The following is a 23,935-nucleotide window of genomic DNA, read 5'->3' as shown; positions in this document are numbered from 1 at the left end:
TAGGCAAAAGATTTCTTTTATGACCAGCGGGTTTCTGCTGATTTTAAAATAAGATACTGTACTTCTGAGACATTTTCAAAAGTCAGCTTTAAGAGCAATTAAAGAATATTTAAGGAATAAGACAAAGCAAACGCATTTCCTTGGGTTAATAATGGTAATTTCATTGTATTTTTGATCAAATAAATGCAACCTAGGGAAGCAAAGATTTCTTTCAAAACCCTTAAAAACCCCAAACATTTGGATAGCAGTTCTACCTGAATATAGAGACATAATTAAGCATTTTCAGAAATACAGACTACTTTGAATATCATGTATTATACCAGGGTTTCTGCAGGTTTTAAAATATACACTACCGGTCAAAAGTTTGAGGTCAGTACATTTATTAAACATTTTTAAAACAAGCTTCTCCTGCTCACCAAGGCTGAATTTATTTAATCAAAAGTACAGTACAAATTGTGAAATGTTTTTGGTCTATAAATTAATAATTTATTCCACTGATTTTAATGATGAATTTTCAGCTTCATTACTCCAGTCTTCAAAGTCACATGCTCCTTCAGAAATCACTTTAATATTATTATTATTATTATTATTATTAGAGGTAATAGTAATACAAGCAATTATGATTGGAGAAATATTTTCATTTTAAACTACATACAATAAGAAAGCAGTTATTTAAAATTGTAATCAATATTAAACAATTTACCAATTGCATTTTTACATTAAATAAATGCTGCCTTAATAAACAGAATAATTTTCTTTAAGAAAAAAACATGAAAAAAAAAAACTGACCCCAAACTTTTGACCGGTACTGTATAACAGAGACATTTTTAAAAGTCAGCTTTAAGAACAATTAAATAATATAGGAATAAGATAAAAGAAAAACCTATCTGCTTAAATTGACTAGATGTCTATGGAGAAACACAATGAAGTATAAAAAACACCATGACTTTTGAGGTTGCAAAAGATCCAGAGAAGACTCCAAAACCATCAAAGGATCCTGAATAATAATAATAAAATAGAGCATGAAAAATGGAACTTCTATCGTTCCTTAACTGTTCCTTTAACATCTATGAAAGCATTTCATTCCAGTAAAATTCCAAGGCTTTTACAGTAGAAAAGAAAAGTTTTTTAGATTGGAAAAAGTTCTTCACACAAAGAAATAATTATGAAATCTTTGATTTTTTAAGTTCTTTGAGGAACTTAAAATGGTTATTTTATGGCAAAGCTGCTCTCTTAAGGAACCTTATTTTTTAAAGTGCATACAAAACCCAATGACATGTACACTACCGGTTTAAAATTTGGAGGGTTTTTTTTTTCATGTTTTTTTTAACCTCTTAAAGTCAAGTGCTATTTTTGGGTTTCCACCTGGATTTTGCATACCCAGATTCAAAAGCTTCCTAAACCACATGCAGATGTTTAAATGCTAAAGTTTGGTATCATTTTAAAGAAAACCCCTTGTATTTTCATAAAACACTGTTGAAAGTGATTAAAATAATTGTATATGTTGCTTGTGTCATAATAAACCCCTAAAAAAAGAGGCACTTTATTTTTGTAAACTCAAATTTGAAAGTGTATCTTTTAGGTTTGTGTGGTCTATGTTGCTGTAATTAATTCATTTGTTTTCTGCGCATGTCAGTAATCAGAAAAAAGAAAAATGTTATCGTTATTCTATTCCAACCGATTAGAGAACGGATCCACTTACGGAGGTATGGGGCCATTACACACCTTTAAAATTTAAAGAATGCGATAGGAAACGATGTCACGGACCCTGTACCGGGTACTCAGAGCTTAGAAAATTATTCTGTTCATCAAGGCGGCATTTATTAAATGTGCATTTTTTTTTCTTAAATTGTTAAATAAACTGATTTCTTATTGTATGCAGTTTCAAATGAAATTATTTCGACAGTCATTTTTTACTATTACTATTAATAATAATAATAATAATAATAATAATAATAATAATTATTATTATTATTAAGAGTGTTTTTTGAAGGATCATGTGACTAAAGACTTGAGTAATGAAGCTGAAAATTCATTTTTAAAAATCACTGAAATAAATTATTAAATTAAAATATAAACTACCTTTGAACAGTTATTTTATAGTGCAATAAATTTCAAAATTTTACATTTTGTGCTGTATTTTTGATGAAATAAATGCAGCCTTGGTGAGCAGGAGAAGCATATTTTAAAACATTTCAAAATCCTACTGACCCCAAACTTGTGACCGGTAGTGTACATTTTGTCCAAGTCTAAACTCTAATTATTTCTCTTTTTTTTGGCAGTGCATGCACCTGTTGACACGTATACATTGTGATTTACGCATTTTGATTTACAGCCTGTTAAAGATGTTCAGAAACCCTGTGGACTCTCCTCAGGCTGTTGAAACCTCGGACTGTAGGTGCAGGAGGAGGAGATCTGACACGTGTGCTTTAGTGACAGCTCTGCTATAGAGGACGTGCCTCATACCAGCCAAGTCTTTATGACATCACTGACGTGTCCCAGTGGTGACAGGTAATTTGTCAAATCTCAGTCTGATAAGACAGTTTCACGTCATGAGTGAAAAAAATCTGGCTTTCTGCTCATGTCTCCAACTTCAACAGCGATTATCATCAGCATGAGGCCGCTAAACATCTGCGCTGAGGCTGAGACGGCCTTTGGGATAAGTTTGTACTCGAGAACTCCGATGGACCCTGTGACCTCTACAGGGGCAAAGAAGAGACCTGCGAAGCTCCTGTCGTGCATCGTTGCAAAGGAAAATGTAGAAAAGAGGGTCTAGGAGGGTGTTGAGGCTGGTGAGGCCGTAGCAGATCCGATAGTACAGGTAGAGAGAAACTTCCACCGAACACTGCTCTTTACCACTTTCCGTTAACAGCAGGGTGACAAATCTATAGCCAACCACTAGATGATAGGGGCCGAAAATGACAATGAAGATGACGGTGATGACAACCAAGGTGGCGACAATCCTGCGACGTTCGTGATCCGTCACAGACGGGGAGTTTCGGAGAGTCCGCCCAATTCGGGCTGAGGTGTACCTGAAAGTGAGTGGAAGGCCAAAAGGTTATGAACGATACATTCCTTTACAGAGACAGACAGTGTATCTGTGGTTCTCATCTCTACAATGGCATCTTGTCGTCATGCTGATTCATTCCTAGACCTGTGTGTTAAGACAACGTGTTTCTAACATGCCAATAAATACGGGTTGCTAGAATGTTTTGGCATGGCAAACAATGCAGGTGGGTTAGAGTGTCCATGATTATAAATCTTGTGGAAATCTAGCTGAAAACACGTGTTGAGCAATTCACATTCTTGGTATTCATGGATGCTCATTCTTGGCTTCATGTTGATTTAATTATAAGTCTGTGTGGATATAATATTTATATACACTGCCCATTCAAAAAATATTACACACAATTTCAATAAGCTTCTGCAATGTCAAAATATTTATTCTTGATCATGGTTTCATCGATTTTTCACCAAGATCTTGTATTGATGATGGGAGAGTCAGACCGCTACACTAAGTCCCAAAGATTATAAGGTTAAAGTCAATATGGTTAAGGTCTGGACTCAGCAGTGGCCAATCCATGTGTAAAAATGATGTCTCGTACTGCTTGAACACGCTCTCAAAACTTGTGCCTAGGGCCAGGCGGAATCGGACATTTTTTGCTATTTCTGCGCAGAATTTTGTTAAAAGTCTGCGGATTTATGCGGAATGATTTTAGGAGTATCATATCTAAAACCTTAACAAATGAAGTAAAAAGTAATGCCTTTTATATATTGTATTTAATGTTTACAATGCAAATCCAATTATTTTCACTTTATTTGGTAAACAAAGCAAGCCTCTCATATAATATATCTAAAATACAGAAAACATGGCCTTACAAACTGTATAGTGATTAAATTATATTAACATTTTAATATTAATCAATAATAATACTAAAATTAATAATAAAAAACAATAAATATAAATGTACACACATTTACACAAGTAAACAAACAGAATCAATGAAGGGCTTAAAATCTGTGGAAATCTGCTAAATTTTGCGCTCGCAGATTCCATGTGGGCCTACTTATGACCAATTAATCCTGGCATTGTTATCTTGGAATATGCTTGTGACGGCAGCTCAGTGGTTAGCAAGTCCTGCATGGGCCAGTTGGCGTTTCTGTGTGGAGTTTGCATGTTCTCCCCGTGTTCGTGAGGGTTTTCTTTAGGTGCGCGAGTGTGTGTGTGAATGCGAGAGTGCATGGGTATTTTCCAGTAATAGTTTGTGGATCTGCTCAGTGTGCGAATTTTACATTGACAATCGGGGGGTCAAATTTTTCGATATATACATGCTTCAGTGAATCAAATTGATAAATGTATTTCAATTACATTTAACGCATTAATAATATATTTGTTTTCAGTGTTTGTTGACTATTTTAGAGGTTACTGTAGGTCAAACTATACGAATTATGTGTCTAAATGTTCTTTTTTTAGGCTACATGCAGATATAAACACCTATTTTACAAGAAATGTGTTTTGTAAATATTTAAGATGTCAATCTGTACTATAAAACTGCCAGTTTCAGACCATCTAATGACTGTAATTCGTAAATCTGCTTAGTAAAACATATGCTGGAATAGTTGGTGGTCTATTCCGCTGTGGCAACCCCTGATAAATAAGGGACAAAAATCTATTGGAATAAGCTGGTCCTTCAGTATTATCAGGTTATCAGCTGACCTTATTCGTTGTTCAAATAACATTACTAGACCTGACACTAAAACTTCAGCATCCCCAAATCATAGCATTGCTCCCACAGACTAGTGTGGTAGGCATCACTTCATCTACCTCTCTTCTTAACCTGATGTGCCCAGCATTTTGTAAAGGCGTAATTCTGGACTCATCTTACCACATGACCTTCTCCTTTACTCCAAAATTCAATCTTTATGCTACCTAACAAATGGAAGTCTTTTTTTCTGACTGGCCTCACCCATAAGGGGTTTTCTAGTGCCAATGCTTTATGTTCTCTTCACATTATTTGTGTTTAAGTGCTTTTGATGTCTTCATGATTAAAGATACCTGTGAGCTCTACTGTTATAGCTTTATAATTTGATTTCACATGACATTTGAAGTGATTGTTGATCTTTCTAGATTTATTTTGTCCATTTTGTAGTTGGCATGTAGATGAAATGTAACTTAAATTTAACAAACGGATCATCAAAATAGCGTGACTGATGATGGTTTTCCACTATCCTTCCATTGCGTTGGGCAGTTCTTTACCCATTTTTAGTAATTTCAGCGTTCTCCTTTGATGTTTTCTTTGCTTAATGCCAATAAATTGATCCTTCTGAGAAATTAACATCTTTTGCACAACCGCAAGATGCTTCTTCTGACATTGTTGTTGAAGCTACATTTTTCATCAGTAAAGGTTCAATAACTTGTTTTCAGCTGAAACAATCATCCATGCAGTAATTATCCAATGGAGGCTCTTGCCTATTTTTTTTTTGGACAGGAAATGTAAATATTTATAAAGCATATTTAGCATTAGTGTGGTAAATAGTGCTCAGGATAATTGAGTACACCCCACTTTGAAAATGAATATTTTTATTGATTTCTCAGTGAATATAGGCAATGTATTTTGGTGCATTTAACAAAACAGATTTATTAAACAGATATATTTATTAAAATAATATTTAGTCACAAACATCTTTAAAAATTGAAAGATAATGCAACTAAATTCAAGCAAAAATCTGCAATAAATTGCACAAAAAAATTAGTTTTTTTGTTTCTCTTGATTTTTCCCTCTTCTTTAAATTTGTATTTCATATTTTTCGATAACATAAATTTGGGTGTACTAGTTTTTGGACCATTATTTTAAGTTATTTTGCAAGATAAGCTCCAGATTTAGCTTCAGTACTGACTAATCTAATGTATATATGTACAAATATAATATTGTATAGCTTCCTATTAAAACTAATAATTTAAAAGAGAGATTTCTGGGGGGTGTACTTATATATGCTGAGCACTCTATATACTAACTATATTTATTTTGCCATTATGATTTTAGTTTTATCTAATCATAATAACCCTTAGGCATATTCACACATCAAAACTTGTGAAAACTTACCCTAGTATAGAGCAGGGCATCAGAAACCCTAAAGCGACTGTTGCGATTTTAAAGTAAGCGTATCTGGAGCTCACAGGATACTGCTCCAAACACAGCTCTCTCTGCGGCTCGAACACAGACGGGTACAGGCCAGTCAGACAGAAGAGAAATATCAAAGTCCACACAACCACTCCGGAAAATGCTGCCACGCGTACTTTCCGTACACCGCGACTACTCAAAGGATAGACGATCGCTAGACAGCGGTCCAGAGCGATGAGACAAAGAAAAATGACGCTGGCATAGAGATTAACGTAAAACACGTAGCCCACAAGCTGGCAGGTCACGGACCCGTAAGGCCAGTGGTGGTCGCCTTGCAGGTATAGGATCCATAGAGGCAAGGTGAGGAGCTGGAGCAGGTCTGAAAGCAGTAGGTTGAGGATATAAACCAGCTGGCAGCCTCCTCCGCCTGACCGACCCAGCTGGTACAGACCCCAGAGGGACAGCAGGTTGGCTGGGAGGCCGATGGAGAAGGCCAGGCTGTAGATGTAGGTCAGTCCTACTCGGTCGTTTGCCAGGGGGATTTGGCAGCTCCCATTGGTCAAGTCTGTGGGAATTTTTTGGAAAAGACTTTTGTTTAGTAATGTGGTGATATTAATTATTATTAAGTAATTATTGGTGATATTAGACATTATATTTATCACTGTAATGTCTCTTTTGTTTCTATAGCACAAATTGTGCCAAAGAAGATTTAGGAAAACAGGCAATAATCAAAAATATTAGGTATTGGGTTTCATCATTCAAAATTCAGTTCATTAAGCACAAACAGATCCACAGAAGGCTGGTTTTGTTCTAGTTCACTGATGATTTGGTTCAGCACAATACAATGTGAAAGCCATTGTTCAAGGATGTGATTCACTGATAGGCAGTTCTAACATCCCAACCAACTATGCAAGCCAATAGTCAATATGATTCAGTGCTGAATCAGTATTAGGGATGAACAATATATGCAATATCACACGAGTAGCAGTGCGGCTGTATAGCTGCACTGGTGGGAGACATGCGTTAGCACGAGGTCACAGGTCGAGTGCCTTAGTGCCCCCACCAGTGCCGATATACAGCCATGTCACACTGCTACGAGTGTGATATTGCGTTTATACAACAGTTTGACAGCATCAAATCATCAATGAAGAGTCAAATCAAATCAAACATCATGGAGAGTCACAAAAAAACTCTTTTGTATGAGGAACTACTTTCTTCCGCGTTGAATTCATAAGCTGACAGTCATACAGCTGACAAAGCATATATATATATATATATATATATATATATATATATATATATATATATATATATATATATATATATATATAATTTATAAAATGATGATCATGTTATTTTACATTTGATTGTTAAATGTATGTACTTAAATACTGTTGGACTCCTAAAAAACTATAAAGCACTGTTTATTTATTTATTTTTGCTTGTAATTTATTATATTTTATGCCGATGCACTGCATAGAAAAAGACTTGACCAACCCAGTTGATCTAAATTAATGAAATCTTTCCAAATAGACATATTCAAATCATCTGGTGAAATTATATTCATATCACAATATATATCAAAATATATTTCATTTTCCAATATCGTGCAGCCTTAATCAGCATGTGTATATATAATCTTAAATTCCCTAAAAATTTGATCACTAATAAAACCAAACTATACACATTTGCATTTAACAGTTTGGGGTCAGAGAGATTTATTTATTTTTATTACTTAATACTTTTACAGAGAATAAAAAGGGAAAACTAAAAGATTTATATTTTCAAAAAAAATCTTTTCATAAATCAAGAATCCTGACAATAGCATCACAGTTTCAAGAAATTTACATGTAATATGTTTTGTATATAGTCTTTGAAATTTTTGTCTTTAGTGATGGATTTTACATTTAAACATTCTAATCCAGTGTTTCTCAACCTCGTTTCTGGAAGACCACCAACATTGTATGTTTTGGATGTTTCCTCTGTCTGTCAGACCCATTATATACCTTTTACTCTCTGCTAATAAACTGACAATCTGAACAAGGTGTGTATGGTGAGAGAGATAAAAAATGTACAGAGCTGGTGGTCCTCCAGGACTGTGGTTGAGAAACACTCTTAAAGCAACATACTTAAAATGTTCTTTACGCATAGCAACAATTATACAGAACCATTTGCCTCTTGGTTTTTTAAATCTGTACACAGCAATCTATACTCAGTTTAGAGACTATTTGGTCCTTCTTTAAATAAGGGCAAACAAATTCTAAGTAAAGCTGCTGTTTGTGGAGTTGCTTAATAATCCTCTGCTGAGATTTTGAGAGATTCAATGTATTATATTTCAGCTCATTTCATCTAAGGCTGTGACTAAAGTCAGTTGTAGTTTTGTGTTTCTCTTCTGTGTTTCTGTTTATTAACAGCAGCAGGTGTTCATCATTAATGCTCAATCATCACCGTATCAATCCTTTCATTGTTCCATTAACTTGAGTAATTTAACTTAATTTAGAGAGGGACCAAATACTATCTAAACTGACTAAATTTTACTCAGAGGATTTTTCTAAACATCTCATTGTCCTTGTTTTTTTTTTGGAGTTCAACCATCAACTACAGTGTTTCTCAACCATGTTCCTGGAGGACCACAGCACTGCATGTTTTAGATGTCTCCTTTATTTGTCTCACCCATTTCAGGTCTTTCAGTCTGCTAATGAGCTGATGATCTGAATCAGGTGTGTTTGGTTAAGGAGACAAAGAAAATGTGCAAAGCTGGTGGTCCTCCAGGAGTGTGGTTGAGAAACACTGAACTACAAAGACTATCCACACAATCTCAATAAGTAAATGATTTCTTTCTCAAAATCTCTATGCATTTAAGCTTTCAAATCAAAGCCATTTCATCATGTACTTTAGGTTTAAGAGAACATGTACAGGGCCCAGATGTGTTCACGTAATGCTTTTTCCTCTTGCCCAAATTTATAATTCTTTATAATCATTCATTCATTCATTCATTCATTTACTTGTCGGCTTAGTTCCTTTATTAATCCGGGTCGCCACAGCGGAATGAACTGCCAACTTATCCAGCAAGTTTTTACGCAGCGGATGCCCTTCCAGCCGCAACCCATCTCTGGGAAACATACACACACGTTCATTCACACACTACAGCCAATTTAGCCTACCCAATTCACCTGTACCACATGTCTTTGGACTGTGGGGGAAACCGGAGCACCCGGAGGAAACCCACGCGAAGGCAGGGAGAACATGCAAACTCCACACAGAAACACCAACTGAGCCGAGGTTCGAACCAGCTCCCTCTTTATAATCAATATTGTTAAAATGATTACTTGAATATATGATACAAAAATAGTACTGGCAAAAATCTGACGTGCATCCCTATTCTTTTAAACACACATCATGCACTTATCGAATGATGGACAAATTTGTCAGTATGATGAACCATGATAGTCATCCCCTTTATGTCAAGTCCAAGGGTGTGCAAGCTCTTTTAGCTCAAGATTTATTCAGCCCGTGTTACAGGAAGTCATTTTTACCAACAGGGATCAGACTGTATAATCAAAGTCATACTAGATGAATTACGCTGAATTGTAAGAGCATTAATACTGTAGATATGGACTAGTGTCTACCCGTTGATTGAAACTAAGGTGTGCAGTATGAATGTAATTGTATTAATATTACTGTCTTTTTATATATGTAATTTAATTTATTTATCTTATAGTATGGGGAGAGCACAGAAGAGCTGTGACATTTTCTTTTGGGATTAATAAAGTCTAAAAAAATACAAACAAACAAACAAAAAACCAAAAAACCAAAAAACAAACAAACAAACAAACAAACAAACAAAACAAACAAACAAACAAACCTTAATAATAACTTACTCAGCAGCATGGTTTTTATGGATGTGACTGATCCATGACATTTGAATTTCAAAATCCTCAAATGTTTCATCAAATAATCCTCTACATTTTCTCCAGTCACCTCTGACAATGGTTAAGACACCTGAGCAGAGAACAAAAAAGTCACATGACACGGTTTTCAAATTAATTGCATCATAAAATAACATTAAAAAATGACCCAGTATTTATGACTATTAAAAAGAGTACTCTCACCTCCCCTTGGTCTGGAGAGCGTCTTTAGCACGTCCAGCTCTCCTACATGCGCACAAACCTGTGTGTGCATTAGAGAGGAAAGTTCTGCTGTGTCCAACCAGGGGCTTGTCTGGCTTTTTGATCATTTCCCCCAGCAGGAAGCCACTTCTACTGCTTTTGAGCAGCAACATCCTGAAGCCTTTCTCCTTTAGAACAAAAACACCCTCCTGCCTGCTGGCTATTATGTGAGGCAGAGATATGAGAGAGTCCAGGCTGTTCTTTCAGACGGAAAAGCCACTGAGAGACAAGCTGTAACACCCTCATAGTAGTTTCCATGTCCCCTGTGACACCCGTCTATCCCGCTCCCACCTGCCAGATTACTGACCCGCTCTGGAACAAGCGTATACCTAGACAATGTAAAAAGTCCCTTAACAGAAGGAGGGTTAAAACCCAATGCACAACTGTGAACAATGTAATAATACAATTTAGAGATTGTGCAAATCTTTTTATTTTTTACACTCACCGGCAACTTTATTAGGTACACCTTACTAGTACCGGGTTGGACCCGCAGAACTGCCTTCCTTCGTGGCATAGATTCAACAAGGTACTGGAAACATTCCTCAGAAATTTGGGTCCATATTGACATGATAGCTTCCCGCAGTTGCTGCAGATTTGTCTGCTGCACATTCATGATGTGAATCTCTCGATTCACCACATCCCAAATGTGCTCTATTATATTGAGATCTGGTGACTGTGGAGGCCATTTAGGTACGGTGAACTCATTGTCATGTTCAAGAACCCAGTCTGAGATGATTTAGCTTTCTGACATGGCGCGTATCCTGCTGGAAGTATCAGAAGATGGGTACACTGTGGTCATAAAGGAATTAAGACTCATCAGAGCAGGCAATGTTTTTCCAATCTTCTATTGTCCAAGTTTGGTGAGCCTGTGCTAATTGTAGCCTCAGTTTTCTGTTCTTAGCTGACAGGAGTGTTACCCGGGGTGTTTTCTGCTGCTGTAGCCCATCCGCCTCAAGGTAGGAAGTGTTGTGCATTCAGAGTTGCTCTTCTGCCTGTCTCAATTGTAACGAATGGTTATTTGAGTTACTGTAGCCTTTCTATCAGCTCAAACCAATCTGGCCATTCTCCTCTGACCTCTAGCATCAACAAGGCATTTGTGCCCACAGAACTGCCACTCACTGGATATTTTCTCTATCGGACCATTGTCTGTAAACCCAAGAGACTGAAAATCCCAGTAGATCAGCAGTTTCTAAAATACTTAAACCAGCTCATTTGGCACCAACTATGCCACATTTAAAGTCACTTAAATCACCTTTCTTCTTCATTCTGTTGCTCGGTTTGAACTGCAGAAGATTGTCTTGACCATGTCTAAATGCCTAAATGTATTGAGTTGCTGCCATGTGATTGACTGATTAAAAATTTGCGTTGGTGAGCAGTTGGACAGGTGTACCTAATAAAGTGGCCCATGAGTATGTATTTATATACGAGTTGGTGCCACACAAAATCTACACCCGCAGGAATTTCTGCAGATTTCTGTAGATTTCCAACCCCATCACTCAATTTATCTATATTTATTTATTCATGCTTTTATACTCATTTCAGTAATATTATTCACAAATATGCAGATTTTCAAAGTAATATTATCTGTCTTTTAGACTAAAAGCAACTTTGTTTATTAAGTGTTTTTTTGTATTATTTTATGTGTTATGATGGTTAGCACTGTCTCCTCAAAGCAAGAAGGTCGCTACTTTAAGTACCGACTGGACTTGTTGGCATTTCTGTATGGAGTTTGCATGTCTTCCCTGTGGTCAGGTGGGTTTCCTCCGGGTGCTCTGGTTTCCCCACAGTCCAAAGACATGCACTATGAATTGGATGAACTAAATTGGCTGTAGTGTGTGAATGAAAGTGTGTGTTTTCCAGTTCTGGGTTGCGGCTGAATGAGTATCTGCTGCATAAAACATATCCCAGAATAATTGGCGGTTCATTACGCTATGGTGACCCCAGATAAATAAGAGGAACATGAATGAATGAATGATTTCAGCTAATACTCTCAAAGTCTTTCCATTTAAATTTGATGAATTTTATTTATTTATTTTCTCTATTTTTTTGCAGAAATGGCAAAAAAAAGAGAGAAAAGAGTCCACAGTCTGGCCTCAACAATAAGTACTTTTACATTAGGGTTACCTTTTTTACTGCTTGTTAAGCCAAACCTAATCAGACAAGCATACTGAGGTGAGGCAGCAACTCAATGTATTTAAGCATGTAGACGTGGACAAGATGAATAGCAATGAGGAAGTTGTTGTAGTTCAAAATTGAGCATCAGAATGGAATGAAAGGAGATATAGGTATCTTTAAAAAGGGATTGTTGTTGCCAGAAGGACTGGCCTGAGTAATTCAGAAACTGCTGATCCACTGGGATTTTCAACCCCAATCATATCTCTGTGGTTTACAGGAAATAGTCAGATAAACAGAAAATGTAATAACTCAAGGCTGAATCGAAATTTCTGCAGCAACACTGAAGCAAAGAGAAAGTAGCAGTTTTTGTGTTGTTTGCCAAAATGCTGCTGATTCTCAACAGTGGACGTGTGGATTCTGCTCCTGTGAACATGTGGAAAACGAAGGAGGGCAGGAAAGAATTCATGACCCGAGATAAGAAATACCAGGAAGTGGTTTAGAACTGACACAAGCAAAGAAGTTCCCGATTGAACCTTTAATGATGATTTAAACACATTCACAGTGGGAGAGGGAACAATATGAGGGCTGAACTGGGAATACATCTTGTTGGCTCTTTTACAGGTTGTGTTGGCTTAAAAACACACATAGTCATGTGAGAAAGATTTAGACATGCTATTGAATTCCACAAATTTCAGGATGACTAGACTAATGCAACAAATTAAGTTTTTTCAAATGAGTAAACTAGTATAAAGTTGCTGAAGTTTGCCCTAAGCGCTTGCGGGTTTTAAAGAAACTTCTTTGGTGCGTCAATCTCGTCAATGCTATTATTCAAAAAGGTAATGGTTCGCACTCATCAAGTAATTGCTTCGTACTGTTTTTCTTTTTTCTATTTACATTCTTCGGGTGATTTAAAGACACAAACTTTTCGGTATAAAAAAGGTGTTTTTTATTCAAAAATGCCTTTTTGACTAAATTAGTATTAATAAATCAGAAGTTGAGCTTCTATATATTTGAACACTGTACACCTTAACTTTTTGGGTTAACTCAAACCCTTTGAGGAAACCGATTGCAAGTAATCATTTAGGTTCAAAAACTAATCTCAATGGGTACTCTGAACTTATTCGAGTATATTTGAGTAAACAAAGTAATTTAAGCACAGTAAAATCCAATAAATGAAGAGAACTCAAACCAACTACTGTAAAACCCAATAAGTTAAAGCAACTCAAACCGTTTGAGGAAACCGATTGCTACAAAACAGTTGAATTAAACTAATCTATATGAGTACAGTGAACTTACTCCATTTAAGTTAAAGTAATGAGGTATTTAAATAACAAAGTAATGAGGTATTTAAATAACACATTACCTTCAACACTGAGTTCAATGAGCAGAATTAAGTTTCAGCCAATTATGAGTTAACTACACTCATTTCATTTGATAAAGTTGACTGTTGGGTTTTACAGTGAAGAATTAAGATGCAAAAAAAAGTGCTGTCTAAAATCTATATGCACAATTGATGATTTTTCTCAGCCTTTGTTTTTTCTCTTTAAACACCATAAAAATAACATATTTTTGCCATAAAAGTGAACATTTCTTAACCTACACACAGGAGCCTGGTAGAAATGCTCATTTTAGAAGAAAATTTCAGATGGCATTTAGCGGTTTTTGGGTCTGAACTCTTCATTTACAGTAGGAAATTTACAAAATATCTTGATATGAGATATTTTATATGAACATGATATTACCTTAATATTTTAAAGTTTTTAAAGTATTAAAAAAACTGATTATTTTGCCTCATACAATGTATTTTGGCTTAGTCATGTAAAATAGATTTAGACACCCTAGTGAATTCTATGACTTTTAGGATGAGGGCTGGATTTTGACTGGATTACAGCAACATCTTGATTTTTATTACCTCTGGAAACCCTTCCAAACATGCCATATTTGTCCCATCTTTTTCTAATTGTTCTGTCATAAACTTTAACCTTTCACATGTTTAACGAGGCGTGTACAGTTACTGAGTTTTCTGCCAATTCTCTAACAACAGTATGATCCATGATACACGGTATGATCTAGCGGTGAATTTACAGGGAGGTCAACTCCTGTAAATATTGATGTGTATTTAAAATGTCTTTCACTTGCAAATATACTTCCTAACAGTGGAATGATAGATTTCTGATTGTTTGGGTATGGCTGTTTTCCTCCTGTTAGATTGACAGCAGCAACTGTTGCTTTTCAGAGAGGAATACTGATGTTTTTCCAACTTGGCAGTGCACAAAAATTAAAAATCCCGATCAACAAATTGCCAAAACTTCAACGTTTATAGAAGTGCTAAAATTAAAATTTGTTTAACTAAGGGTGTCCTAAGTTTGTCACCCACAATGATATCACTTTATTTTGATGATCCCCTTAACACATTTAGTTGAATTTAAGTCATATTGCATCTACATGCCAACTAATTCTCATTAGATTATAAGTAGACAGGTTGAGGTTAGGGTTATTGTTAGTGTAAATTGACATGTACTTGCAAAGTTTCTTATATTCAGCTGAATGTAAAACTCAACAGAAACTGAAAAAACTGAAAGTTAATTCTACTCATTTGAAAACAGTTTTATCTCAGTGTTGAAGATAACAAGTTAATTAAATACCTCATTACTTCAACTTAAATAGAGTAAGTTCACAGTACTCATATAGATTAGGTTTTCCAGTACTCAGTTGGTTTGAGTTCTCTTCATTTATCAGGTTTTACTGTGCTCAAATGGCTTTATTTACTCAAATGAATTAAGTTCACAGTACTCATTAGGATTAGTTTTTTAACTTTAATGGTTTGTTGCAATCTGTTTCCTCAAATGGTTTGAGTTACCTTAACTTTTTCGGATTTACAGTGTAGGTAACTTGTAGAATATTGTAATTACTTTTAACAATGAAAGAAAAAATAGATAATGTTGCCCTATACAATTTTTTTTTTGGCTATGGTGCAAAACCATAATTGTAAGACCCGCCAAGGATCAGATACAGAAAACCATGGAATTCAATAGTATTCTTAAATTTCACATGACTGTAGGTTTAATATTCAAATACTGTAAGTCCAAAAATTCAAATAAAACACACTGCATGCTGTTTGTAAGAATTTAATGCACAAAAAAACATACAGAGATGAATGGGTTACATAATTCAATACACACGAGTTCAAGTGGTCAATACCATAGAGTCAGAAATATACTCAGTGATTCTTCATATGGCAAAGTAAAATCATTTTGTTAGGCAATATTATGGCAGTGCATTTACACCTTTATGTTTTTCAGACTACAGTTTCTGCTAATATTTTCACACTGGTTGTCACAGTAACAAAACAAGCATAGGTTCACTGTGCAAGACATTTTCTTATAACAGTTAATTTGGCAGATGCATTTGGCAGATGCTTTTATCCAAAATGACACTGCATTCAAGGTATTCATTTTATCAGTGCGTGCATTCCCTGGGAATCGAGCTTATGACCTTGGCCATGCTCTGCTGTTTGAGCCACAGAAATGTCTTTAGCAGATGACCTGTTCTTCCCTGTTCAGACTACAAAAATCCAAATGGAAAAACTGGTTTGTGCTGCCTGCCATATTCAGTGTTATAGCCAGTTTTGCAGCAAAAACATCCAAACTTTCAAAACCCAAGTCAGTCTACCTTCCTCTTCTTGATTGATTTCCTGCAACACAAAAATCTGCAGACATACACTGACGTCCAAAAAGCAATCACAGCGATTGCCAAAAGAAACACCAACACATCAAGACTGTGGTATGAGTACCAAGCCAAATTGTTAGCCTCTGAACGAAGGTGAGCTGCGCCTTTGTGCCTCATTACATATTCAATCCAAAAAGTGGCACTATCAAGAGGAGAGATGGGTTGATCACGATGCAGTTCTGACATTTTGCGGATGCTACTTCGGTACAGTGGGTTCTCAAGAACGTCTTTGAGGCCTTCAAGAAATTCTTGAGATGTAAGAGTTGCGACTTGAAGCACTCGAGCTGCATTTCGAACCTGGAGTCGCATGACATTGTCAAACTGGTCAAAGAGGAGCGGCAAAGCCAAAACAGGGACTCCATGGTAAATAGCTTCGTAGATACCATTGGTGCCACCATGAGATACAAATGCGCGAGTATTTGGATGGCCCAGGAGATCATTCTGCGGAAACCACTCTAAAAGTAAAGTGTTGTTACCCAAAGTTGAAGGCCGTTCTCCATGATACCGCCACATGACTTTCTGAGGGATCTTAGCAAATGCTGAAGCAATGGCCTCTGTAATTGTTCTAGGAAGAGCGCCGACCATTGCTCCCAAAGACATAAAGACTACTCCGTGTTCGCCGGAGCTCTGCATGAACTCTTCTAGATCCACTGGAAGTGCTTGAGCCGGCTTACACTGAAAGCCACCCATGTAGATGATGTTTGGCATGGTGGGCCTTGGAAAATCAAAAACAAAGTCCATTCTCATCAACCAAATATCAGCAGATTGCTGCATAGACAGAAGATCACTTCCAGGCGGGAAGTGACGTTCAAGCAGTTTTCTGTAAATTGGCACAATTACGTATCGCTCCTGAAGGAGGCTACATAGATAGCGCAGGAAATTTTCCACTCGCTGTAGGAAGCTCATTTGGTCATGGAGTAGTGAGTTGTACATCGGGACGTAGGATGGAGGAGATGGAGCAGTTTGCATGTGAGCATCACCCGCATTCAGCCAGCGTACATTGTAAACCATGGGTAGCTGGAGGAAATTGGCTACCAGGACTCCAGCCGGGAACGCAGGATCTGTTAGCAACAGGTCAAATTTAGCTTCTCGCAAGCTTTTGACAAGCTCTGCATCATCCAACATGGCTGAAACCATTCGGAGTACCCCATTGTGAAACACCTTCAAAACGGTGGTGATATCTTTCTGCTGTTCGAAGAAACGAACCAACGGCGACATCTTTTGCAGTGCTAGCGACCTGTCTAACAGCATGTTAAAGTAGTCCTGACCAACGTCTTCGGTCTCCACTGGGTTGACGGTGATGGTGTTGTAGAGAGCTGAGTTCTCATGGATGTACCAACTTTTAGACGAACGCACCACTGTAAAGCTATGGCCGTGGGTGTGGAGCTTCCTTAAAATGACTTGCATGTTCACCCAATGGCTGCCGTCCTCTGGAAACACCAGGATATTTCCACCATGACAGCAGCAGACCACAGACAAAAGGCAAGTCAGTGCAGATAACCATTTGGAGCTCATATCCATCTTTCACAAAGCTTAAAAGTGCAAAGAGAGAGAGAGATAGAGAGCAAGATGTTTACAATTTAACAGCCAGCACATTTCCCTCCAAAACTAAATATTTAGACATTTCACATATACAATAGACATTGTTATAACAGCACAAACTGCATGTTCAAAATGCAAATATAAATGGAAAACACTTGCGGAAAGCAGAGGTTGAATTTAGAATCAGATTTGGATTCGTGCCCAGCTACAGGACAGCTGTATTTATTTCTCATAATCCTCTGGAACAAATTTAATATTCAGCATTTAACAATGCGTACACATTTTAATTATTCATTTTTTACATCAATACACTACCTGACAAAGGTCTTGTGGTCTATCCAAGTTTTAGGAACAACAAATAATAACTTGACTTCTAGTTGATTATTTTGGTATCAGAAGTGGCTTATATGAAAGGCAAAGGCCTCTAGATTAGGTTTATTTTACCAAAATAAAATATGATCATGCCTTGATTTTTTAATTATTTAATTATGACGGTAAGTTCTGACTTTGTTTAGACAAAAGTCTTGTCACTTTACAGAAAGGAGGACTGCATCCATACATCTCTGCAATGACTCAAATAACTTATTAATAAAGTCATCTGGAATGGCAAAGAAAGCGTTCTTGCAGGACTCCCGGAGTTCATCAAGATTCTTTGGAATCATCTTTAATCTTACAGACATGCTCAATAATGTTCATATTCTGTGATTGGGCTGGCCTAATCAAGTATGAGAAGGAGCGCTATCCTGCCGAAGAATTTGCCCTTTCCTATGGTTTGTAATGTAATGGGTAGCACAAATGTCTTGATACCTCAGGCTATTGATGTTGCCATCCACTCTGCAGATCCCTTGCACACCCCCATACTGAATGTAACCCCAAACCATGATTTTTTCTTCACCAAACTCGACTGATTTCTGTGAGAATCTTGGGTCCATGAGAGTTCCAATAGGTCTTTTGCAATATTTGTGATGATTGGGATGCAGTTCAACAGATGATTTATTGACTTTTTGCCACTTTTCCAAATGATAAACAAGAAGTGAAGTTTGTTGTTCTTACAACTGAGATCAACAACAAGATTTTATCAGGTAGTGTAAAACAGTTAGATGGTTAGTTCACCCCAAACATGAAATATGTTATTAATTACTCACATTCATGTTGTTCCAAACCCCAGAGACCTTTTCAGAACACAAATTAAGATATTTTACATCAACAATCATCCTCCATAGACAGCAATGGTTTTGGCTCAATCAAAGTCCAGAAAAATGCCCCAAAACATTCTCAAAATACCTTCAGTCATTAAAATCACATCATTTTTGGTTTAAGTTTGGTTTATAACTTGGTAACATTCCCATTAAACCAATGAATGGCATATGGTCTGTTTTGTGGAAGTGTTTTGTACTTTTAATAAGCCACTGCTGTCTATGCAGGATGAGATAACTCTCAGATTTTGTCTAAATATCTTATTTTGTGTTTTAAAGATGTAATTTGGAGAATTATAACATATTTGAATTTTCGGTATTTTCGGTATTTTCGTGTCAAACTCAGTTCCTAGAGGGCCGCAGCTCTGCACAGTTTAGTTCCAACCCTGAATAAACACAATTGATCAAACTAATTGCGTCCTTCAGACTTGATTAAAACCTACAAGTAAGTGTGTTGAAGCAGGATTGCAACTAAACTATGCAGGGCTGCGGCCCTCCAGGAACTGAGTTTGACACCCATGCTTTAAGGCATCATAAATTCTAAAAGGAATAAAACCATATTTAAATAACAACATAATAAACAAATGTTAAAATTAGACATTGAAATACATTACATAAACGATTAGTCATTCTAGAACAGGACACATTTACAGAATATGAATTCAGAATTGCCTTCAGAATATCCTCAAAGTCAACAATAAGCAATAAGGAAAATGTTGAACAGCACACTAAACTAAAGAAGTTGATTTCAAATCAGAGCAAGAGCATTTCTGTTTTATGTCTGACTGGTTCTATATCTAGATCACTACTTGAATTACCTGTTTTTGTTGTTAGATCATAATCCATTTGTGAGCTGGAACCAATGATGCCAAGTGACGATTTCCCAGATCTTGAAGTAACAAGCAAAATCAAATGCTCTTAAGCTGTGAAGAGTTCAGCAGAAGATAACAGTCTCATCCTTAATAGCCAAGCCCGTTCTGTTAAGAGCTCTATCTACTTCCCCTACTTTCCTAAATCCCATTTCCCTATCCAGCTCCTCCCATTGGCTCTCTCTCCAAATCCATCTAGCCAGTCACTGCGGATTTGTACTCAAACATCTGCATTCAGCACAACAGATGACCTCAAACACTCCATTAAACCTTAACAAAACATGCTTCAAGAGGCATTTTAACAAGCTGCATCATGCTGTGCGCAAATACGTCAAGAATTTATTTGCTCAACACATTATGAGATATACAGATATTTAGCACATGCGTACTAATCTTCGTTTGAGGCTTTAAAGTGTTGAAGTAAAAATCCAGGAAGGTTTACTTTACCTTTTGTACGACTATTTGAAGAAAATCCTGGTGAATCTTCAACTGTCTCGTGCAAACACTGCCAACACAAACCACGGATTTCCAAATTGTATACTCAAGCACTCAACACTGATATAATCATATACAACTCCAGCATATAAGACACGCCAAAACAGGCAAGGGGCTGTCGGTTTCACTGGCTTCACTTACTCTGTAACATGAGACCTGAAGTGGTCTGTGGTCATACTTTTGGATCAGCTTTCAATCAGAGCGAAGAACAGAAAACAACCTCATTGATCGTCAGTTTGTCCATCCATGTGGAGTTCTGAACAGAAACGCCAAGCAAAACTGGGGCACAACAAAAAAAAAAGAGTGTCCAAAGAGGGCAATCAGCACTCCGCTCACACATGGGCTTTGTTTGGCAGAAAACAACTTGGATCAGTTATCCTTGGAGTAAATTGCTTGTATTTTCAGTCATTCTAAAGGTCCGTAATCTATTCTGTGCAAAGCAAAAGCCAGCATACTAAGTGTGTACTATGCATTATTTCAACACATTTTAGTCTTTATTTAATTCCAGTTTAATTATATAGCGCTTTTTATAATAATTATTGTTCCAAAGCAGCTACAAAAGGTGCATATTATTGCATTAGAAGTTAAAATGGAATGTAAGTTATTATACTTAAACATAGTTGACCTGCAGTTTTATAGCATTTAATTAATGTCTATGTGTACATGTTCACTGAAGTGTATTTGTGTATTAAGTTTATTCATGAGTTATACAATCACTCTTGCTCAACTGGGTCAGTAATATGGACCAACAACTACTAAATAGGGTCTACTAATCCTTCTTTCTTACTTGTACAGTAATTTGTGACTCAGGCAGAACTTATTTGGACTAATAACAGAAGAGTTACCATACAGACTGTTGTAAAACCAACAGTGGTGTAAAGTCATGAATTACAAACATTCAAATGACTGTAATTGAGTAGCTTTTCCTCAGGAATTGTACATTAGTAAGTAGTATAAAAATGAGTACTTGAGCACATTTTTAGATATGTATGTGTATGGCATTCCTTATACTCCATGTAGCAGTCACTACTTTATATTTTTATTTTTTTTATTATCTACATTGATTGGCTAAGCAGAATAATCAGTCCTGTGATTCCTGTCCAATCACACATACTGTAATCGCATCAGACAGACAATAGTCACATGGACGCTTTTGACATGTAGCAAACATGTAGTGTGGAAAATTAAAAATGTTTAAGAAAACACAAAATATTTATACGAAACAGCCGAAATGCTGTTTGGACTGGAGGTCACTGATGATAAAATGAAGGATACCTTCTTTATAATGACTGAAATCACCAAATGATCTTAAACAATAACTAAATGCACTACAGAATATTACGTTTTCAAACACATGCACAGAAAATGCATTGCCAACTGTCGGACACTTGTTAGTCAGAGTGCATAATTATCGTACATATTGTTACAGCTATATTTTTGCCCTTTAGATTACACAGAGTTCACTCTATATGTAAACGTTTTTACATTGTAAGATGCATTCTGAGAGATCAGGTTTGACTGCCTATATGTAAGAGACAGTATCGTTTCTCCAAAGTAATTCAAAATATAAGTTCTAGGCTCATCAGCATGACTGCCTATGTGTGAAATACAGTATCATGTCTCAAAAGTAGTGCATATTATAAGTTCCAGGCAGGGCTGTGTTTTTTGTCTAACAAAAGGCTGGGGGATACTTTCAGGCAAGATTTTTCTACTAAACATGTAATGGCTCCTGTTTTTTTCTACTAAAAAGCAATTAAATTCAAAACATGTTTATGTCTATAGCGCTTTTACAATGTAGATTGTGCCAAAGCAGCTGAACATCGAAGTTGTAGTAAATTGAAACTGTGTAAGTCCAGTTTTCAGACCACTGCCCAAAAAACTGTGTATTTAACTGAGTGCCAGCTGCAGTAGTTAAGATTTTTCAATGACTGACACAGCGACAGTGAGTTCTAATTAAAGGATTCTGCTTTGAAAATACCCAAAATTTCTCCTGGTTTGTCTCCTTACAGTGGCTGAGAGAGCTTAACGTGCTGCAATTTAAGAAATCACATGTCATTTGACAGCACATGTGCTGCAAATCCTCACAAAGCAAACACATTTTTAAAAATGAGTTTTCTCACAACGCAAACAAATTAGTAAAACATGCTGCATTTTCTCACAATGCAAACAATTTACAAAAATGCGCTTCATTTTCTCACAACAAATTTTAAATAGCACAGAACACAACAGAGATGCTTTAAGGGGACCTTAAAACCTGACTGACCAGGCTATTAAGGTTATGGTTATTTGGGCTGATAAAATACAAAAGACAAGGGAATCAGGATATTAAAATAAACAAACAAAAAACTCACCTTTCAAAGATCACCTACAACATTCCTACTAAATAGTACGCTAAAAACATTATGCAGGCCAAGTAGTATGTCCGAATTCATAAAAACGAATTCGAAAAACAGCGTGCGATAAGTACCCTGAAGGCCTATCCCATGATGCACTGTGAGAGAATTCATGAATGAGAGTGAAGCGACACAACTGTAGGTCACTTGATTATGACAAAATGGTGGATGTTGTACGACTGAGCTCCATTTATACTGCTCACATTCATATTGTATAGAACGTACGTTTCTATTGGCCAAGTAGTACATTTAAATTCAAATGCAGATGGTTTCCAGCGCAGCCATAGCCACGGCACAGCAGCATACATCAAGTTTTAGAGTCCCCTTAAAACATTTCCATAATGTTACGTTCTTTTTGCAAGTGTTATGAGAAAATGCAGCATGTTTTCGTAAATGGTTTGTGTTGTGGGAAAATGCAGTGTGTTTTATTAATTTGTGTTTGTGTTGTGAGGATTTGCAGCATGTGTGCTGTCAAACTGATAAAGATCTTTTTTTATTTTGCTGCTGTTTTCTGTAATTGCATGTGTTTTCTTAAACTGCAGCACATTAAGCTCTCTTGGCCACCATAATTTCTTCAATTCACAGCAGTGCATATATTCATGTTATGTATGCCCACATTATATCAATTTAACATTTTAAATGTATAGTCTTTGAATGTCAAATAGTTTAACTTACACTTGGAAACACTCTTAGAAGGAAACATCTTTGATGTAAGATACATTTTTATTGTGCAGGGAATAAGATGGAATCATTTTGACTGCATAATACAACTTCTATTACTTATAGTTTTGTAGAATTTGAGTAACAGATACTACAGTATATGAGTCTGTATTTGAGTCTAAAAACAAAGTTGATGAACCAGGTTAAAATCTGTTCAGAGATAATAGGAAAGCCTCTTGAGAAATTATATGACATATTCGTATTACAAGAACCTCACAAAGCTGGCAAGAAACATCATTTCAAACTCTAGTCATGTGTTGAGGCATGAATTATAAACAATTGAATTAAAGTGTCATGAAATTAAAAAGTCATGAGTACATCAGGCTATCTTGAAGCTAAATAAGGTCAGTGTAATTTTTTTTTGTATTAGTCTTTGTCTCTTTGTAAGGAGTATTTATCATGCTGTTATGTAAGACAAATTTCAGATGCAAGTCTGACAATAAAGTTTTGTGTTGTATTGTACTTTTACTACATGTTTTGGCAAGTAATAGTGGACTGCATTGAGTATGATTTGTCAAAAGAAATTATTAAAAAACAATCAAACCCATCAAGCAGCAAGATGTTTAACTACATGCTAACAGTGCT

General features: G+C 36.3%; 2 protein-coding genes across 6 annotated transcripts in view; both read right to left on the bottom strand.

Moving 5' to 3' along the window:
• Nucleotides 1-2: 2 nt before the first annotated feature.
• On the bottom strand, nt 3-13,657 carry si:dkey-165a24.9. 2 transcript variants are annotated; one of them, XM_073908368.1, is made up of 6 exons: nt 10,737-13,657; nt 10,235-10,620; nt 10,004-10,124; nt 6,105-6,687; nt 2,012-3,032; nt 3-551 (listed from the first exon to the last, which is right to left on the bottom strand). In XM_073908368.1, the coding sequence occupies exons 3-5, from the start codon at nt 10,071-10,073 to the stop codon at nt 2,624-2,626; spliced, it is 1,062 nt and encodes a 353-aa protein (XP_073764469.1). In that variant the 5' UTR covers nt 10,074-10,124; nt 10,235-10,620; nt 10,737-13,657; the 3' UTR covers nt 3-551; nt 2,012-2,623. The 2 variants fall into 2 exon arrangements, with proteins under 2 accessions (XP_073764469.1, XP_021333458.2); XM_021477783.3 differs by having other exon boundaries at nt 3-190; nt 2,162-3,032; nt 10,235-13,641.
• A 1,861-nt stretch (nt 13,658-15,518) lies between these two features.
• Nucleotides 15,519-23,935, bottom strand: part of ugt5g1 (UDP glucuronosyltransferase 5 family, polypeptide G1) — a 64,667-nt gene continuing 56,250 nt past the window's right edge. For all 4 annotated transcript variants that reach the window (XM_073907014.1, XM_073907015.1, XM_068222369.2 and 1 more), the window contains 4 exon segments: nt 20,379-20,516; nt 20,190-20,247; nt 19,692-19,762; nt 15,519-17,667 (listed from right to left, as the gene is read on the bottom strand). In XM_073907014.1, the coding sequence (XP_073763115.1) occupies nt 16,070-17,656 (1,587 nt within the window). In that variant the 5' untranslated portion in view covers nt 17,657-17,667; nt 19,692-19,762; nt 20,190-20,247; nt 20,379-20,516 and the 3' untranslated portion in view covers nt 15,519-16,069.

This window comes from Danio rerio, chromosome 7 (genome assembly GCF_049306965.1).
Source record: "Danio rerio strain Tuebingen ecotype United States chromosome 7, GRCz12tu, whole genome shotgun sequence".
Taxonomy (NCBI): Eukaryota; Metazoa; Chordata; class Actinopteri; order Cypriniformes; family Danionidae; genus Danio; species Danio rerio.
Note: the sequence above shows the minus strand (reverse complement) of the source record. Positions and strands in the feature narration are given on the sequence as shown.